Source organism: Urocampus carinirostris, chromosome 10 (assembly GCF_059441175.1).
Source record: "Urocampus carinirostris isolate Australia breed hairy pipefish chromosome 10, RoL_Ucar_1.0, whole genome shotgun sequence".
NCBI classification, from domain to species: Eukaryota; Metazoa; Chordata; class Actinopteri; order Syngnathiformes; family Syngnathidae; genus Urocampus; species Urocampus carinirostris.
In genome coordinates, this window is record NC_142358.1 from 1,308,102 (window position 1) to 1,324,760 (window position 16,659).

The 16,659-nt window shown below is 39.0% G+C and overlaps 1 protein-coding gene across 1 annotated transcript; it reads left to right on the forward strand.

The window, feature by feature from the left end:
* Positions 1–2,921: 2,921 nt before the first annotated feature.
* LOC148357443 (mucin-5B-like) lies at positions 2,922–15,926 on the forward strand. The gene is made up of 15 exons (XM_088345314.1): positions 2,922–3,027; positions 3,741–3,831; positions 3,894–3,944; positions 4,729–4,759; positions 4,836–4,862; positions 5,165–5,336; positions 5,422–5,534; positions 8,025–8,196; positions 8,271–8,383; positions 9,442–9,613; positions 9,685–9,797; positions 11,313–11,490; positions 13,157–13,269; positions 14,284–14,455; positions 15,788–15,926. The coding sequence occupies exons 3-15, from the start codon at positions 3,918–3,920 to the stop codon at positions 15,894–15,896; spliced, it is 1,512 nt and encodes a 503-aa protein (XP_088201440.1). The 5' UTR covers positions 2,922–3,027; positions 3,741–3,831; positions 3,894–3,917; the 3' UTR covers positions 15,897–15,926.
* The last annotated feature ends 733 nt before the right edge of the window (positions 15,927–16,659 follow it).

Here is a 16,659-nt window from a genome sequence, read left to right on the forward strand (position 1 = left end):
GCTGTATGTGGGAACAGTACTATTGTGAATTTCCCTTAGGGGATGAATAAAGTATCTATCTATCTATCTATCTATCTATCTAGGGGTATTTCCCTTTTTGTTGTTGCCAGTAAGGTTCTGGCGAAGATGATGCTTCATAGGCTGGTTAACCACATCACGGGATCAGTACTGCCTAAAGCTCAATGCGGCTTCAGATAGAACAGAAGTGTTGTAAGCAGGAATTTCACAGCTCGTCAGGTCCAGGAAAATTGAACAACACCAGGACCTGTTCACGTGCTTCGACAATTGGTCCAAAGCCTTCGACACAGTCCAGAGGGAACTCTTATGTGAAATCCTGAGGAGACTTGAAAGCATCAGCAAGTTTGTTAACATCATAAGCCAATTCAATGACGAAATGACAGTTCGGGTGACTACTTATGTACATGAGCCAGGCAAGGGTGTGCACTGGCCCCAGTACTTTTAACAATTTCCTTCGATGAGTCACTCGGCTTCTCCACTTGGATATTGAGGACAACAGTGGTGTAGTATTAAACCTGTGTCCCGATGGTGACCACTTCAACTTAATGAGGCTCCAGACAACCAAACTGCAGTGGGAAAAGGCCATGGAGCTACAGTATGCAGATGACTGTCCAAGACCTCTATTCGGTTTTTGATTCTGCGGTGAGAGCATATACCAGGATGGGACAGACTGGAGAACATGCAAACTCCACACGGGGAGGTTGCGGTAGCTGCACTTGAACCCTGAACCTCTGCACCTTGGGGCTGCACGCTAACCACTCAGCCGCTAACCATCCAGCCGCCGTGCTGAAAAAAAACAAAAATTCATTATAAATTTGATGCCAATGTGATAAATAGATTGAGAACCCCCAAAAATTTCAAATTACATATTCACCCCAAAATTAAGGAAACAGGCTTTAAAATTATGAATACTATTTATCCATTCAAAAATGTAATAAATCACGTTTTAAAATTGAAGATAATATGTGCTCATTTCGCAACATTGATATTGAAACCGGGCAGCAAGGCAGCGCAGTGGTTAGCGCGTGTGCGGCACAGTTCTGAAGTCATGAGATCGAACCTCCCGTGTGGAGTTTGCATGCTCCCCCCGTGCTTGTGTGTCATAATAGTCTGTGTTTTGCAATAATCTGTGGTCTGTGCAGCCGTTTGAGACTCTTTGTGATTAACGGCTATACAAATAAACATGACCTGACTTGCTATGTTATGTTTTTTATTTATATTCCCCCTTTTTTTATAGTTGTCTTTTTTTCTCTTATGCTGTATTATACCCCTTTTTAAGAAATGTTGTGAATAATGCTACATATTAATTGGTAATAGGCTGTATGGGTTAAACTGTAACAATCACAACCATAGTCGAAAGAGCCAGCTGTTTCCAGTCAGCCCAGCCGAAAGGGCAGCTCCTCGAAGAACAGACGGAATTCCCATCACGACAACAAACGAATATGCTGGGAGAGCTGCTCCCTCCGTTGGGACTAACGCACACACTGTGTACTGTAGGGCGCAGAAGAGTCCAAGCTAGTGTCCACTTACATGCACAATAAGAATGAGACAGCATAAGCTTTGCCCTGACTGCCATCAGTACTACATCCACTTTTCTGTCTTGTAATAATAATAATAATAATAATAATAATAATTTCCTATGTATTGTCATTCTGTGTAACAATGTACACAGAACGAAATGTCGATACACCTGACCCGTTGTAGCGACCCGCCGCCATTTACCCATGTTAATTAGACATGAGAAGAACAAGGCGGTTTCAATATCCATCCATTATCTGCACCGCTTATCCTCAGAAGGGTCGCGGGGGTGCTGGAGCCCATCCTAACTATCTTTGGGCATTGGGCAGGGGACACCCTGAACTGGTTGCCAGCCAATCGTAGGGCACACAGGGACAGACAACTCGCTCGCTCATTCACACCTGGGGACAATTTGGACCGGCCAATTAACTTAAACCCACACAAGCACGGGGAAAGCATGCTTGTCTAAACTCTCCACGTAGTTTTCCATAGTGTTGATGGACAAAATCTGTACACAAACGAAGCTAGTTGAGTAAATAAATAGACAAACTGAGTAAATATTTGCTCCTCTCGCTATCACCGCTTGTAATCGTCAGACTTCCAAGATGGCGGAACGAAGCCGTGTTACTATTTTTAGCACAAAGCGCGGAGCCCTCTATTGACTAGGATTTCCCAATTGTTATAATTAGCTCGCTTTATTTTTTTAAAAAGCGTATTATATAGAATACGATCGCTTTTGTCGGAAGAGTGCATTGACGTTGGTAACTTTTTCATCCGCGTTAACAAACGCATTTTGTAGAATACGATCGCACTTTATTGTTTAAATAAACGCGTTATATAGACTAGGATCTCCCAATTGTTATAATTAGCTCGCTTTATTGTTTTAATAAGCGTTTTATATAGAATACGATCGCTTTTGTTGGAAGCGCAGCAGAATGCGCGTTCACGCGAGGGGGGAGGATTTTGCATAGGAGTCGGATTTGGGCACAACACCTGCCAATTCACCTGAAATGCATGTTTATGGAACATGGGAGGAAACCGGAGTGCCCGGAGGAAACCCACGCAAGCATGGAGAGAACATACAAACTCCGCACAGGAAGTCTGGAGCTGGATTTGAACCCACGACAGGTTCCCTTGAACTGTGCCGCACAAGCGCTAACCACTGCGCCGCCTTGCTGTCCTCTTGTATTAGATGAAACATATAATTTTACTCGTTCATTTTTTTCACCTTTTATCTGAATTTCTTCAGCATCTTATGTTCTCTTAAAACATGTCAACTCTCTATTGTTTTTTCATGCCAACTGTCTGTACATGCAATGTTCAATAAAAATCGTAAAAAAAACCAAACAAACAAAAGAAATTCCTAAATTATGACCCAAACAGGACCCTATAGTAAGGTGCGGTGAAGTCCCCTATAAAAAGGCTTTACCTTCCGCTCGCGTGTGCGCATGTTTAACGGAGACGGCGGTGACACCGCCACATCGGTGAATGGTGAGTTGAAAGTATTTTTTTAAAAATCCTTTCCTTTTAAAATAAACATTGCAAATGTAATCAAATCTCCTATGGAAGAGCCAAATAACATCACAGAATTGAGCATTTTTTTTGAGATTATGGACGGAATTCAAATCTCCGTTTTTTTTATTTTTTTGTAGCACTTTGTATACATGACAATTTACAAAGATGCCACTGAAAGAAACCGTTGGGCACTTTTTTACTTTTGATAATTGGTAAAGACGGAATAAACTGTGTGGTTACCTAATTATAATAACTCAACTTGATAATTGGCAATCAGCCGCTTGTCAAGCAATTAAGCGCCTGCTTTTTAATATGATGGGATCACAAGAGCCTTTTAGAAACGTTTCTGGAACGAAATAGGGGAATTATTGAATCTTCTTTGAAACAATTGAAACTTAGTGTCTCGTCTTGTTCCGTAAAAGAAAATGAGACATTTAATGCAAAATGGCAAACCGTTTGAAGTGATAAGACTTGAGAGTCTGTCTTGCATGTCCTCAGAATTTGTCACTGCGTTTCCTTATAATATAATTTGGGGACCTGAGATCACTATCAAACATGCAGTCCGCGGGCGAATCGGGCTGTGTTTAAACATATATTTATCGTACTTCTGTAATCCATCGTTTATTCAGCGTTTAGAAGTCTGTGTCTGAAATATTCTCAGTGATACTAAATACTGCTGTCTCTAATAGGGCCAGTGACATATGTCAAGGAGTTATTTTGCTGCATGAGATCTAGTGTTTAAAGAAACACTTTCCAGCGTTGATCTCCAGTTCATCCTATGTGAGTTTCTATGCATTCTACTTGTACAGTTGCAATAGTGTCTTATTTTTTTTTCTCTGAAGGAAAAATCCCAAACCTGCTGTAAAATGACACATCCAAAGATGATCCTGTGGGTAATGTTATTTTTTTTTTTCTGAGAGCATACCTCATAGGATCATTACTCCTTTTGTGCGTGTGTGTGTGCGTTCTTGAGTAAACTATCTTAATCATACTCTGGGCATTCTAGCTCATCTTTGACTTCTTGCTGATTCAAGCAGGCAAGGAAGCCAGAGGTGAAAAGTATAACCCCTAGCAAAAAGTATGGAATCGCCAGTCTTGGACAACAAGTACTCACTCAGACAGGTTTTTCTGTAGATGAAACTCTGATAAAAAGCATGAAAAAAATGTTTTTTTTTCAAGAGTGAAACTCATTGGCATTCAGAAACGCTAAAATAAATTAATTGAATGGCACCCGGGCACGCCGATTCCACCCCCAGCAGCAGAACTTGCTGGAAAACTGGGCCCGGAACAATGCCACATGGTCGACCAGTCACCCCACAGCCTAATGGCACGCCATCAGGCCCCATCTCACCCGTCCATCAACTCTTTCTTTATGTCATTTTCCCGCTTTTTGTCTTCCTCAGTATTTTTTTTTCACTCTAGCCCCCCGCCCTCCTTCTCTATTTTCTAGTCTGACCTGAGTTTTTTTTTTTAAAAAAAAGGTTTTGTACTATGTGGCCCTTGAGCTTAAATAAGTTTGACACCCCTGTATTAAGGGCTTTACGAATAAACATGACATCACTTATTATGTAAGAGGTGGTTCAGAATATATTTTCTAAAATGGCAACCCTTTTGCCTTACATTTAAACACATGAACGTGCTCTGTACTTCCTGATAATACTATTCTTTTTCCTACAGTTGGGTATCATAGCTGTGCTCCTTCATGCTGGTAAAATCATTTTGTGATGAGCAAATCATAACACTGTTAAATAAGATGCTCTGTGCTGACGTTTTTTTTTTCCTAGGAAATTGTGTGAAAGCCCACAGTGATGGTAAGCCAAATTTCTGGGTTGTCAAAATTTAAGAACTGGACTCTCATTTGACTAGTTTGTCTTGCATAGCTTTAAGAATCTTTGATCTGACGTGTGAAGGAATAAAAAATGTCTAAATGTGGTTTATACGCTACTATTTTCAGAAAGCTAATTTTACAATAGTTGTATTTCACCTGTGTTGGTCTTCTAAATTATGAACTGTAATATGTTTACATTAACTGTGCTAGATAATCAATTGGGAGTTCAACAAAAGTTGGAAAATTCTTATTACTGCAGATTGTGTAATCCTCTGATTTGCTTAGAATGCTGGACCCCGTGGTTTGACCGTGATAACCCTTCAGTTACGGGAGACCATGAAACTCTCTCCAACCTGCATAAGGAGAACCCGAGCAAGATCTGCGTGCATCCCTTGAAAATCGAGGTCAGGACTACATCTGGAGACAACATTGGATCAACAGGCGATATCATTCGTGTGTAAGTAAGCCAATGTTGTTTAATGAGCACCTTTGCCAACACACAATTTTGAAACTGAATAGTTTTTCCTTCCATTTCTCAACAGCATGCACCCGAACAAGGGATTTCTTTGTCTTAATCGTGACCAGCCGCACAATGGCCATTGTGCAGATTATAAGGTTCGCTTCTTGTGTCCCTTGGAGTTCTGTCAACCAAAAGGTGATCTTTCATTAAATGCATTACATTAGTGTCTTGGCAGCGAGTGTTTAAGTTGTATTGATCCCAGCTTATGGAAGATGATAGGATAGAACACCTATAGTGTCTTTCGCATGTCATAAGATTTAAAGCTGCCCCATATAGTGCGCTTATACACATAATTTAAAAAGCAAAAGTAGTAAAATTACCAAAATGGTAAACATGGATCTGAATTTTCACAGCACAAGATTGGAGACAATATTAAAACCCAGTAGTTTAAATGCTAAATATTTGTTCTTTACATTTCATTGGTGTTAACAGGCGGCACGGTTTCGAGGTCGTGGTTTCAAATCTAGCAACCAGCCTTCCTGTGCAGAGTTTGCATGTTCGCCCCGTGCTTGTGTGGGTTTCCACCCACATTCCAAAAGCATACATGTCAGGATTGGTTGGTCCAAATTGTCCTTAGGTGTGAATGAGTGAGTTGTCTCTGTGTGCCCTGCGACTGGCTACCAACCAGTTCAGGTGTACCCTGCCCGAGGACAGCTGGAATGGGCCTTAGTACTCCTGTGTTCCACTGAGGATAAGCAGTGCAGATATATGATGGATGATTTTTAACAGTGCAAATACAGATATGACAAAAATGTGCAGATTTGAGTCAAGTATTGTGACAGCTTTAGGGAAAAAACGTCGGAGTTGACCTGCTTGGTTGAATAGATGGAAACTGGGGTGAATAATGTCCTTTATGGTGCCTTTTTGTTCTCTTCGGACTTCTTTGTTAATGTCAGTCAAGGAGTTGCCAATGATCTTTTGTACATTATTAATCACACTCTGCAGCCTCTTCCTGTCTGCTACTGTGCAGCTTGAATGCCACATTGACACAGTGTTAGTCTCTATGGTGGTGTGGTTGAAGGTCACCAGCAGCCTTGTAGTCAGTTGTTTTCTGAACACTCAGGAAATGTAGGCACTGCTGGGCCTTAACGAAGGCTGTCGTGTGATCAAGGATGTAATGAACCAGGCATTGATGTTGGTGTCGGTGGAAAAGGGAGCACAAGTGCCTAATACATTAGTTTTTAGTGCTTACTAGTGGTGAAATGGTTATTCCATCCATTTGCTGCACCGCTTATCCTAAGGAGGGTCACGGTCATCCTGGAGCCCATCTTTGGGCAGGGGACACCCTGAACTGGTTGCCTGCCAGTCGCAGGGCACAATGCTACGGACAACACACCGGCCAATTAACCTTACATGCATGTTTTTAGAATGTGAGAGTAAACTCACACAACCATAGGAAGAACATGCAAACTCTGCATAGGAAGGCTGATTTTGAACCCATGACCTCAGAACTGTGCCGCAGACGCGCTAACCACTCAGCTACCGTGCTGCCCGAAATTTATTTTTTTTGTTTATTTTCTTCTAAGTACTTTTTATTTTATTTATTTTTTTTAAATAATGACACTGAAACAAGCGTCCTAACTGAATGTTTTGTATTCTCCATCAGACGACCATGCTATTACAAATTCGCTCAATACGTAGAGCTACTGTAATTTAAGGATCATTGATGTATGTGGCCCGTGCAGATTTTTATCCACTGGTTTGTCTTCCATAATCAACTAATAAAAGGAGCGGATTGGCTCATTGGTCATATTGTAGGGTGCTCCTTGGAACGTTGTCGTATATTGTCATGAAAAGTGCACTTTTAATTCCGTTGGTTTCTTTTAGACCAGTTGTCAAACATGCCGACCCATGGAGTCCACAGACAAGGATTTGAATCCAGCCTGTGAGAGACCTCACTGAGAAACGCGAAAGGGAAAATAAGCTACAGTTTCACTCCCAAAGCAACTAGAGCTGAATGTCTCTTTTCCTCACTCCTGCACTCATTTATCTTTTTTTATTTTTTCTGTTTTTCTCTCTCAATTATTTTTTTTTCTCTATAACTTCAGCGTCAATCTTTTCACTTTCTTTCTGGCTCCTTTCTTTTTGTGTCTTCTTTGTCTTCATTTTATGTTATATTCTTTTTGTTGTTTCTTTTCCTCTGTTCCTCATTCCATTTTTCTTTTGGTCGTCTTTCCAGCTCCCATGAGAATGTGTTTTTTTTTTTTGTTTTTTTGTTTTTCTTCCCTCCTCTTCCCCTCCCTACCCCATGTCCCCTGTTCTAGACTTTCTCTCCTATGGGACTCTGTGTTCCTTGACAACTTGATACAGGACATGTACATCTAAATACGCAAATTGTTTTTTAAGGAATTGCACATAGGAGGGCTTTAATTTTTTTTCAGTGGTTCTTCAGAGCGGTCTAAACTCTGTATTCACATCATAATTATGGTGAGTTGGACAGGAAAAGTGATTTTTTTTTTTTTTTAAAATCCTTTTATTTTTATGGGTTTACTTGCGCTCCTGTTTTACCAGCGCCATTTGAATTACCGTAATCTATATATTTTTTTAAATCAAATTGAATCAAAGGAGTTCTCAAACACACAAGGTAGCAGCCTTTTTATAATGAAATCCTTAATCTTGCCGCAGAATGCTGGACCCAATGGTTTGATCGGGATGACCCATCTGCTACTGGGGACCATGAAACTCTTTCCCGCCTGCACATTGAGAACTTGGGCAAGATTTGTGAGCGTCCCATCAAAATTGAAGTCAAAACTAAATCAGGAGCTAGTGTTGCTTCAACAAGGGATGTCATTCATGTGTAAGAAGAAACATGAATTGTTTTTTAGGCTAAAATTATCGCACCAAAGTGACTGTCTGTTTCTCTTGTTACAGATCTCATCCACAAAAAGGATTTGTTTGTCTAAATCGTGATCAGCCACACAATGGCCTTTGTGCAGATTATAAAGTTCGCTTCTTGTGTCCTTTTGAATTCTGCAAACCAAATGGTAAACATTCATTGAAGGGTTATCTATTTGTGAAAATGCCAAAAAGTGGAAATCTTAATTTCAAACATCTTATGTAAATCTTTATAACTGTTTAATGCAAAAACTGCTTTTATTGAAATGGGAATTTTACCTAATGGGAATGCTTATCACATTTTTTTTCTTTTATAAATAAACAGGGTTTCTATGGTTGCTTGAAATCCTCAAACGCTTGAATTTTAATGATGCGTTTTCAAGGTCAGGGAAATGCTTGGATTTTGGGTTGAGTGCTACAAAATACTTGAAATTGTTGCCATTGCCATGTTTCTTGGCAGTCTGACTCGTTAAACCACGCATTTAATCTTTTTTTTTTTTTAAAAATGTCTGCTCTGGTGGCTTGTCATTATTGCTGTAATTTGAAGTGTCACACCCTAGAGGATGGCTCTATTTAGAAAATAGGACTTTTGACTCCTCACTAAGGGCTTGCTCCCTCATTTCCCTGACAGCTCATCAGATTTATGTTTTAAGGTTATATTCTCAATAAGAATAAAAAATGTACCAAATTATTTAACTCATATTTTGCCGGGAATCCCTGAAAAACACATGTGATATAAATTAATATATTCAGATTTGCAAACAAAAGTGTAAAATGCAATACATTGTTGGCTTTTTATACACTTAACAGATTTAAAGTCCAATGTAAAACAATATAAAAAATTAACTCTGCGCTATAAATGATAAAATGCTAAAAAATTACTCCTGGTCTTTGCATTTCTACTTTGAACCAAGTTAGGCACAAATCTGGAAAAACAAGCAATCAATATCTAAACATGATTCCAAATGTTGAATCATCATTTTGGTTTTTTCTTTTGGTCTTCTGTATTGAACTCATTACCTAGTGCCTAATGGAGCCTTCTCTGTGTTAGTAAACAAGTGTGACTTGGTCAAGCTGCACAAGCAATGTTAAAGCAGGATTCATGTCTGTTTAAAGCAGTCCATTAACACAGATTGTTGATTATAGATAACGGCGAGATGAAAAATATTTGAAGAACTGCCTCAACTCTACCTTTTTTATTTTCAAGAATGCTGGACTGAATGGTTTGACGGGGACGACCCCTCTGGGACTGGAGACTATGAGATTCGTCCAAAACTGGAGAAGGAACACCCGACAAAAATCTGTGAGCATCCTATGAAAATTGATGTAGAAACAACATCTGGAGCCAGTGTTTGGACAACTGGGGATGTCATATATGTGTGAGTACAGCGAACTGACATCAAATGCAAACATGATTTTTGGACTAATTTTTTGCTATCCATTACAACAGAGCCGATGCAACCTTGGGGTTTATTTGTAGGATTGGTGATCAGCCACACAATGGGCGTTGTGCTGATTACAGAGTTCGCTTCTTGTGTCCCCTTCAGTTCTGCGAACAAAAAGGTAATGTTCAGGGTTCGTACAAGTGCCAGAAATCCGTGAAAATGCTTGAATTTTAACTTTTAACACGCATGCCTTTTCTGGTCGTGGTGTGCTGTCAGGCAGGTAAGCATGGAAGCTCTTGGGACAAGTGGCGCTTTGCCGCGGCCACAGTTGCTCTGCAAATGAGTTTTTCACATTAATAATAAAATTCTTTCTACCATTCACTTCGAAGTGAAGGTTTCTTCAATTTGTTTTTAGCCGTGTTTATAGAAATCTTTTGACTCGTGCAAGATGGAGGCTGCGATTGTCATGTGCACTCACCACTGCCCTGTGTTACGTCAGAGTTCTCAGATTATCAAACTCTGCTATAGTGGGACCTCGGTTATCGCAGTTAATGGGGACCAAAACCACCTGCGATAAGTGAAAATCCGCAAAGTAGTGGCGCACCCTAAAAAATAAACAATACACCCCCCCTGTATACAGTACAATACAGTACACCATACGAAATAAGGTTAGTGAGATTCTTGTTAAATTTATTGTTTGCTTAACATACCTCTTTAATATAAGTACAAGTAGCTAGGTCCCACTGTACTAGGGTTTTTTTTAATAAATTTTTGCTTTTCATTTACATCGCTGTAAATGCAATAAATTGCGAAAAAATTAAATCACATTTAAGATATTGATATTTCGTAATAATGTCGCCGCAGCACGGGGTTAGCGACCCCTGCTATAGACCATGCAATAAAAAGCGCGTAAAAATGACCCCAACCTTCCTGCTTTGATGGCGTGTCAATATGGCGTTGTGCAGTGTTACTGCTCCCTAAAGGACAACTCTATTTAAAAAAATTGTCTCTTGGCTCCTAAACAGCTTCAGATTTTTTTTTAATGATTTCAATGATAAAACATTTATGCACCAAATTAGTAATTTCATATTTTGCAGATTACTTAAAACACTTAAAATATAAATAGAAATAATATTCACATATATAACATAAATAACAATTTTAGCATTTTACACCCTAAAATGATTAATGGAACAATGCTGCTTAAAATGCAATACATATCTTCAGTGATATATTTACACTTATATTTTAAACAATTTAAACTCCTGAAAATATTTTATAAACGGAGTAAAGGAAAAGATGAACAATCTAAGATTGAATGCGCTCTGCTTTAGAGCAATCGGTATCATTAAAATGAGTAAAAATTTGCCAATTTTCTCAGCTTTTTACACATACAGTATTTCTATTTGGTTTTCCATATTGAACTCTTCATCACCCAACACCTATGGAATACATATTGAAGCTGCATGCGGATTGTTGAATCAGAATTTACGTCAGTTTATAGCAGCCCATTGACAAAGATTGAGGGAACAGCTCACTACAACGGTGTGTGCTAGCAGCAAAAAGTGGCTTTATTTTAGTCGCGCCAACAAAAACATGTTTTTGTTTGGTGGGGATTTTTTTTTAAATGATCTGACATTGGTGCTTAATCAGCCTGCTTTTCATTCTGACCATAAATGATTTACTTCCAAAGCTACAGAATGTTGGACTCCATGGTTTGACCGAGACGACCCCTCTGGTTCCGGAGACTATGAAACACTTGGCCGCCTGCACAGAACCAATCCATCACAGATTTGTGAGCATCCACTCAAAATTGAAGTCAAAACTAAATCTGGAGCAAGTGTTGCGTCAACAGGCAACGTCATATATATGTAAGTACGATATGAAAATAATGTTGACTTAAAGGTGTTCTTGTGTTCATTGCTTCACACATTCCTTCACTGTTGTTTTGCTGATGTAGCTCCCTTAGCTTGGCACACTTGCCCGGGCGACAGTCCTGCTTTTGTTTACAATCCCTACGTCGTCTCCGCCAATTGGTAAGTGGGTTGGCCACCCACGGAGATACCGGATCTCTTTGTATTTCTTGCGGGATATCAAAGATGGTATAAACAGTGCCCAAAAAGTTGAAATTTAGACCCAATTGTATAAGTTCCTCCCGACTATATGTATTATTGGCCACACATGTGTCCAGGCAAGAGAACGGTAATAAATAGAAAATTAGCTGAAGAGCTGTGAGCCGCTGCGTCAAAACCAGAGGTCTCAAACGTAGTGCCCTAGGACCTGTTCTGAACATAGTTCACCAGTGCTGGGTCATTCTGATTTTCTAGTATTATGATTATCACTTTTTAATAATTCACAGGTTAATTTAGCGAACAACATGGTAATAAGTTCTTCTCGAAATTAAAATTCCAGTTCATGGACAAAATTCGACCAGTTATTGATTGATTGATTGATTTATTTATTTTATTTTTTTAAAGCAATTAAGAGAATAGAAAATCTATTATGTATTAAACAAATGTATGTATCCACCTTCTTGTTTACATTTTGCAGGACATACAACATACTTATTTTCAATTAATGGGTTGTACAAGCAAATGTGCAAAAATGTAGTGTTTTCTTTTCCTTTTTTCAGCAACCTCTCTCGAAAAGTAGATGTAAAAGGAGGGAGAAAAAACAAGTTCAAATTGCAAGATGTCTATCCCAAATGAAGCAAATAATACAACGGAGTAAAGTTGGCCATATTTAAAAATGAACAAGCCACCTGTTCTTATTTTTTTTTTTTTAATTTTTTTTTTTTTTACTGAATAGTTGTCTGAAGTTGTATGTGGTTAAAGTCTTTAAAGTATCCTTTTGACTGATTCAAGGGGAATAATAGAAATTTGCTTTAAACCTTTGTGTTTTTACTTATCCGTTGTTTCGAATATAGTGTGGAAAGTGTCGAGGCTGTTAATGGTGAAAGACGTATAGTAAGTACGGGCATAATGTAAAAACCCAGTAGGGAGCAACTGAGAAGGCGGTGATTAATAATAAATATTGGTTCTTTACAGTGCAAATACGGATTATATGACAGACATGCAAAGTATGTAAATTCAGTTAAGTGCAGATTTGAGTTTATTGTGACAACCTAAGGGGAAAAAGATGTCTGAGTATTTGTCTGGGCTTGAATGGATGTGTAATGGCTACCAGAGGGTAGCAGGTTGAACAGATTGAAGACTGGGGTTATTAATGTCCTTTATGATGCCTTTTGCTCTGTTCAGACATCTAAAATGGTAATTGTCAGTCAGGGAAGGCAGTGTGTTGCCACTGACCTTTTGTGCAGTGTTGGTCACCCTCCGCAGCCTCTTCCTGTCTGCTACTATGCAGCTTGAGTGCATCACTGACTTGGAATTGGTCAGCCGGCTCTATGTTGGATGAGTGGCATAATGTAATTTTTATTTTTTTTTTCCAACATGCTGCATTTAATAGTACTGTTTAAATTAATGAGGTCCCTTTTCAGTCGCCTTCCCTCCTTGTAACTTAAAAATGTTACCTCGACAGGTCAAACACACGCATTGGTTTCATCTGTCGAAATCACGACCAGGCATTTAAGGAGCAGTGTGCTGATTTTCAAGTTCGTTTTCTGTGCCCAAGTCAATTTTGCAAACCAAAAGGTAATCTCTAATGACACAATTTCCTGTTTAGGCTTTTCATGTTCCCAACTTTTTATTGGTTGTGTGCTGGCTGATGCAAGGTGCAACTCTCTGCCAACAGTTATATATATATTATATATTATATATATTATATATATATATTCCAAAAGCTGGATAGAGATAGTAAATTCCAAAATCTGGATAGAGATAGGAAATTCCAAAAGCTGGAGAGAGATAGGAAATTCCAAAAGCTGGAGAGAGATAGGAAATTCCAAAAGCTGGAGAGAGATAGGAAATTCCAAAAGCTGGAGAGAGATAGGAAATTCCAAAAGCTGGAGAGAGATAGGAAATTCCAAAAGCTGGAGAGAGATAGGAAATTCCAAAAGCTGGAGAGAGAGAGATATATATATATATATATAATTGTGATGATTAAAACTGAATGTGTGTGTATATATTTGTCGCCGATTTACAATTTCAACCTTGAACACACCAAAATTTTGGGGGACCCATAGATTTTTGAGCATGCGATTCCCCGTGAGGTAAAATGAAGTGTGTGTGTATAAATGGCTAAAAAAAAATCCAGCTCAAACAAGGACCATGTGCCATGTCTTCTGTTAGCAGTAGCTGTTACTATGGCGATTTTGTCTCCGTAGTATTTCAAGATTTTTCACAACAGGAATGAATAAGCCCAGTCACTTTACATGGGAGAGTTTAGTGCATGGTGAATTTCCAGATTTTTAATGGGGTGGCTGAGGTAGGTCATTGACCCACTGAAGTGACCATGAGCATAAGGCATGCTAACATTAATTGTGAATGGGCACATTCATTTACATTTTTTCAATTCTTGTTATTACACTGTAGTTACTGGAGCTTGTGTAGATACTTATGACCTCATGCCAGAGCCCAGTCACAATTGCCGTGGGAATCGTCTAATTCCTGCTATTTTTTACTAGCATAAATCATTCAGTTCCCTGTCCTTACATTTTAAAATTATAAACTAAAATGACATTTTGTCATGATCTATTCTCATTTTAGTGTGCAAAACCCCATGGTTCGATCGGGACAACCCAGGTGGGAAAGGAGACTTTGAGATCCTTAAAGAACTCTACGTTGAAAAGCCTAATGAAATCTGCAGTGCTCCACTGGCCATCGAGGTCCAAACGGTCTTTGGAAAGACCTTATCGTCAACAGGGGATGTTATAGCTAAGTAAGTACTACATCTGATGTCATACAAATGCTGCCTGAGATTTTTTTATGAGTTGGATGGGGGCTGAAAGGCTGCACTTGTCAAAGACAACCCACAGCAAGTGGTGCCCATACAACCCTGGCAGTTGGTAACTAATATGTGCTCTATGATCAAAGACTTAGATTCTAAGGTTAGACGATCAGTAGCCTTTTAAGCAGTCGTTAGCAACTGTGGCGGCCAATGTTCCCTCTAATTTTCCACGGGTTTGAGCGTTCACACAAAGTCGGTGAGCAACGCTTGAAACAACTGTGAGCAATCATAATCCCAAGTGTGGCAACTAAATTATCAAACATGTTCAAAACTTGACATCAAGTTACATTTTGTGGAGTTTCCGGCAATGCAAAATTATTTTTCTCTTTTGAATGACTTTTGAACTATTGTACTATTGCAAATGTTGTACCCCCCATGTCATTTGTTTTTACAATTCTTTAACAAGATATCCATTTCTTTTTTTTCCCTGATATATTTTGTCGCATAATAGTAACATTTTTGGGGCTTATTTAGTCGTTTGCAAGATACAGAACTGTACCTGATCTCATTTCTTAGTGGAAGTAGAATGTTGGCAACAAGATTCACTTGATATAATTGGAAATTATTTGAATGCGACACAAACTTTTTCTTTTTCAGTGTTTTTCTACTTCTTTAAAAATTTCTTAAAAATATTGTTTATTTTCTTAGCTGTTACTTTTTTCATTTTTCTTTTTTTCTGGCTTTTTTTATTTTTACTTTTTTTTCCTCAGCTTTTCACTACTTTTTCATTTTGGTACTTTTTTCTTTTATTCACCCTCTTCCTTTGTCATTTTGTGCATAATTTTACATAATATTTGGTCATGTTGGGATTAAAGAAGCAAAAACTCCTTTTAGTGAGCCGAGCCAAAGAAGCCGGTTCTCGAAAAACTCGACTGACTTTACTCAACTTTGTTCTACTTCTAACTTGACTTCCAAATACCGCATTTAGAACACAATGTCAGTTTTACCTTCATGCACTGTAACTTTGACTTTGCTTTCAATTAGCAATTTTGTGCCCTCATTTTTGTGAGCTGGCTAGATTATTCTTCTGCGCTTAGAATGTGCGCGATTGCGCTCAGCTTAGGGGGGACATTGGTGGTGGCACTGCCCGACTCATTTGTAATTTGATAGTTCCCTGGCAGTTATGTCATGCTGCCTACGCCCAAAGTATAAGTCTCAATGACTGCTCTTGTAATATCCCACGACTACACACTTTCTTTCAAATAACTTGACCTCAATAAATGAAAATATATTTAAAATGATGTGATTTTGTTGTTTCTGCAGAATGGACACAACCACTGGGTTCATCTGTAAAAACGCTGACCAGGAGGGAAAGCGCTGCTCTGATTATAAAGTTCGATTCGTATGTCCCCCTGATTTCTGCAAGACTTAATTGAAATAAAATCAATTTTTGCAGTCACAACTCTGTTAATTGTCCAGGTAATATGAATGTTCCATGTTCAGTAGGGGGAGTGCGGTAATATAGACGCTCCCCCACTTACGAAAAAACAGTACATACGAACATTTTTTTTGGGATGTCGAAAAATATCCAGACACTGCTGTAAGTTAGATTTTGTATTTTGTGCACCTTTTTCCAAGGACAGGACATTACTGTAAGCTTCTTTCCGCCGCTACCGGTGTGTGGCGCTGTTAGAGGTATAGATGGATAGATAATCTCCCCCTAGTGGGAGGTGGCTATTGTCATTTCTGACTTTTTGGGAAATTGATTCAGAGGAGAGGATTTCCAGCCCCCCTCACTCAACCCAACTGACTTATTGGGAGTCATTAGGTGACCAACCACCCCCCCCCCCATTTACATGTGGGACATTAATGTGTGTCTGTGTTCAAATTACCACTAAACTAAATGTCAAATTTATCGTGATAAAAGCACTGGTGGGAATCAAATCAAAACCATTTCAAAGCAGTAGATGCTGTGTTGACATATTCTCTTTTGTTTCAAAATTATTTGGCATTTTTTCCTTTTAAATTATTAGGGTGGCAGTAGCTCAGGAGGTAAAGCGCTCGTCTTGGGATCAAAAAGGTCGTAGGTTCGATTGCCAGCGCCTCAGAGTTATGTCATTGTCGAGGGCAAGTCACTGAATCCCTAATGCCCCCGATGAGCAGGTAGTTGGCCTGCGTGCCTGTCTTTGGGAGGT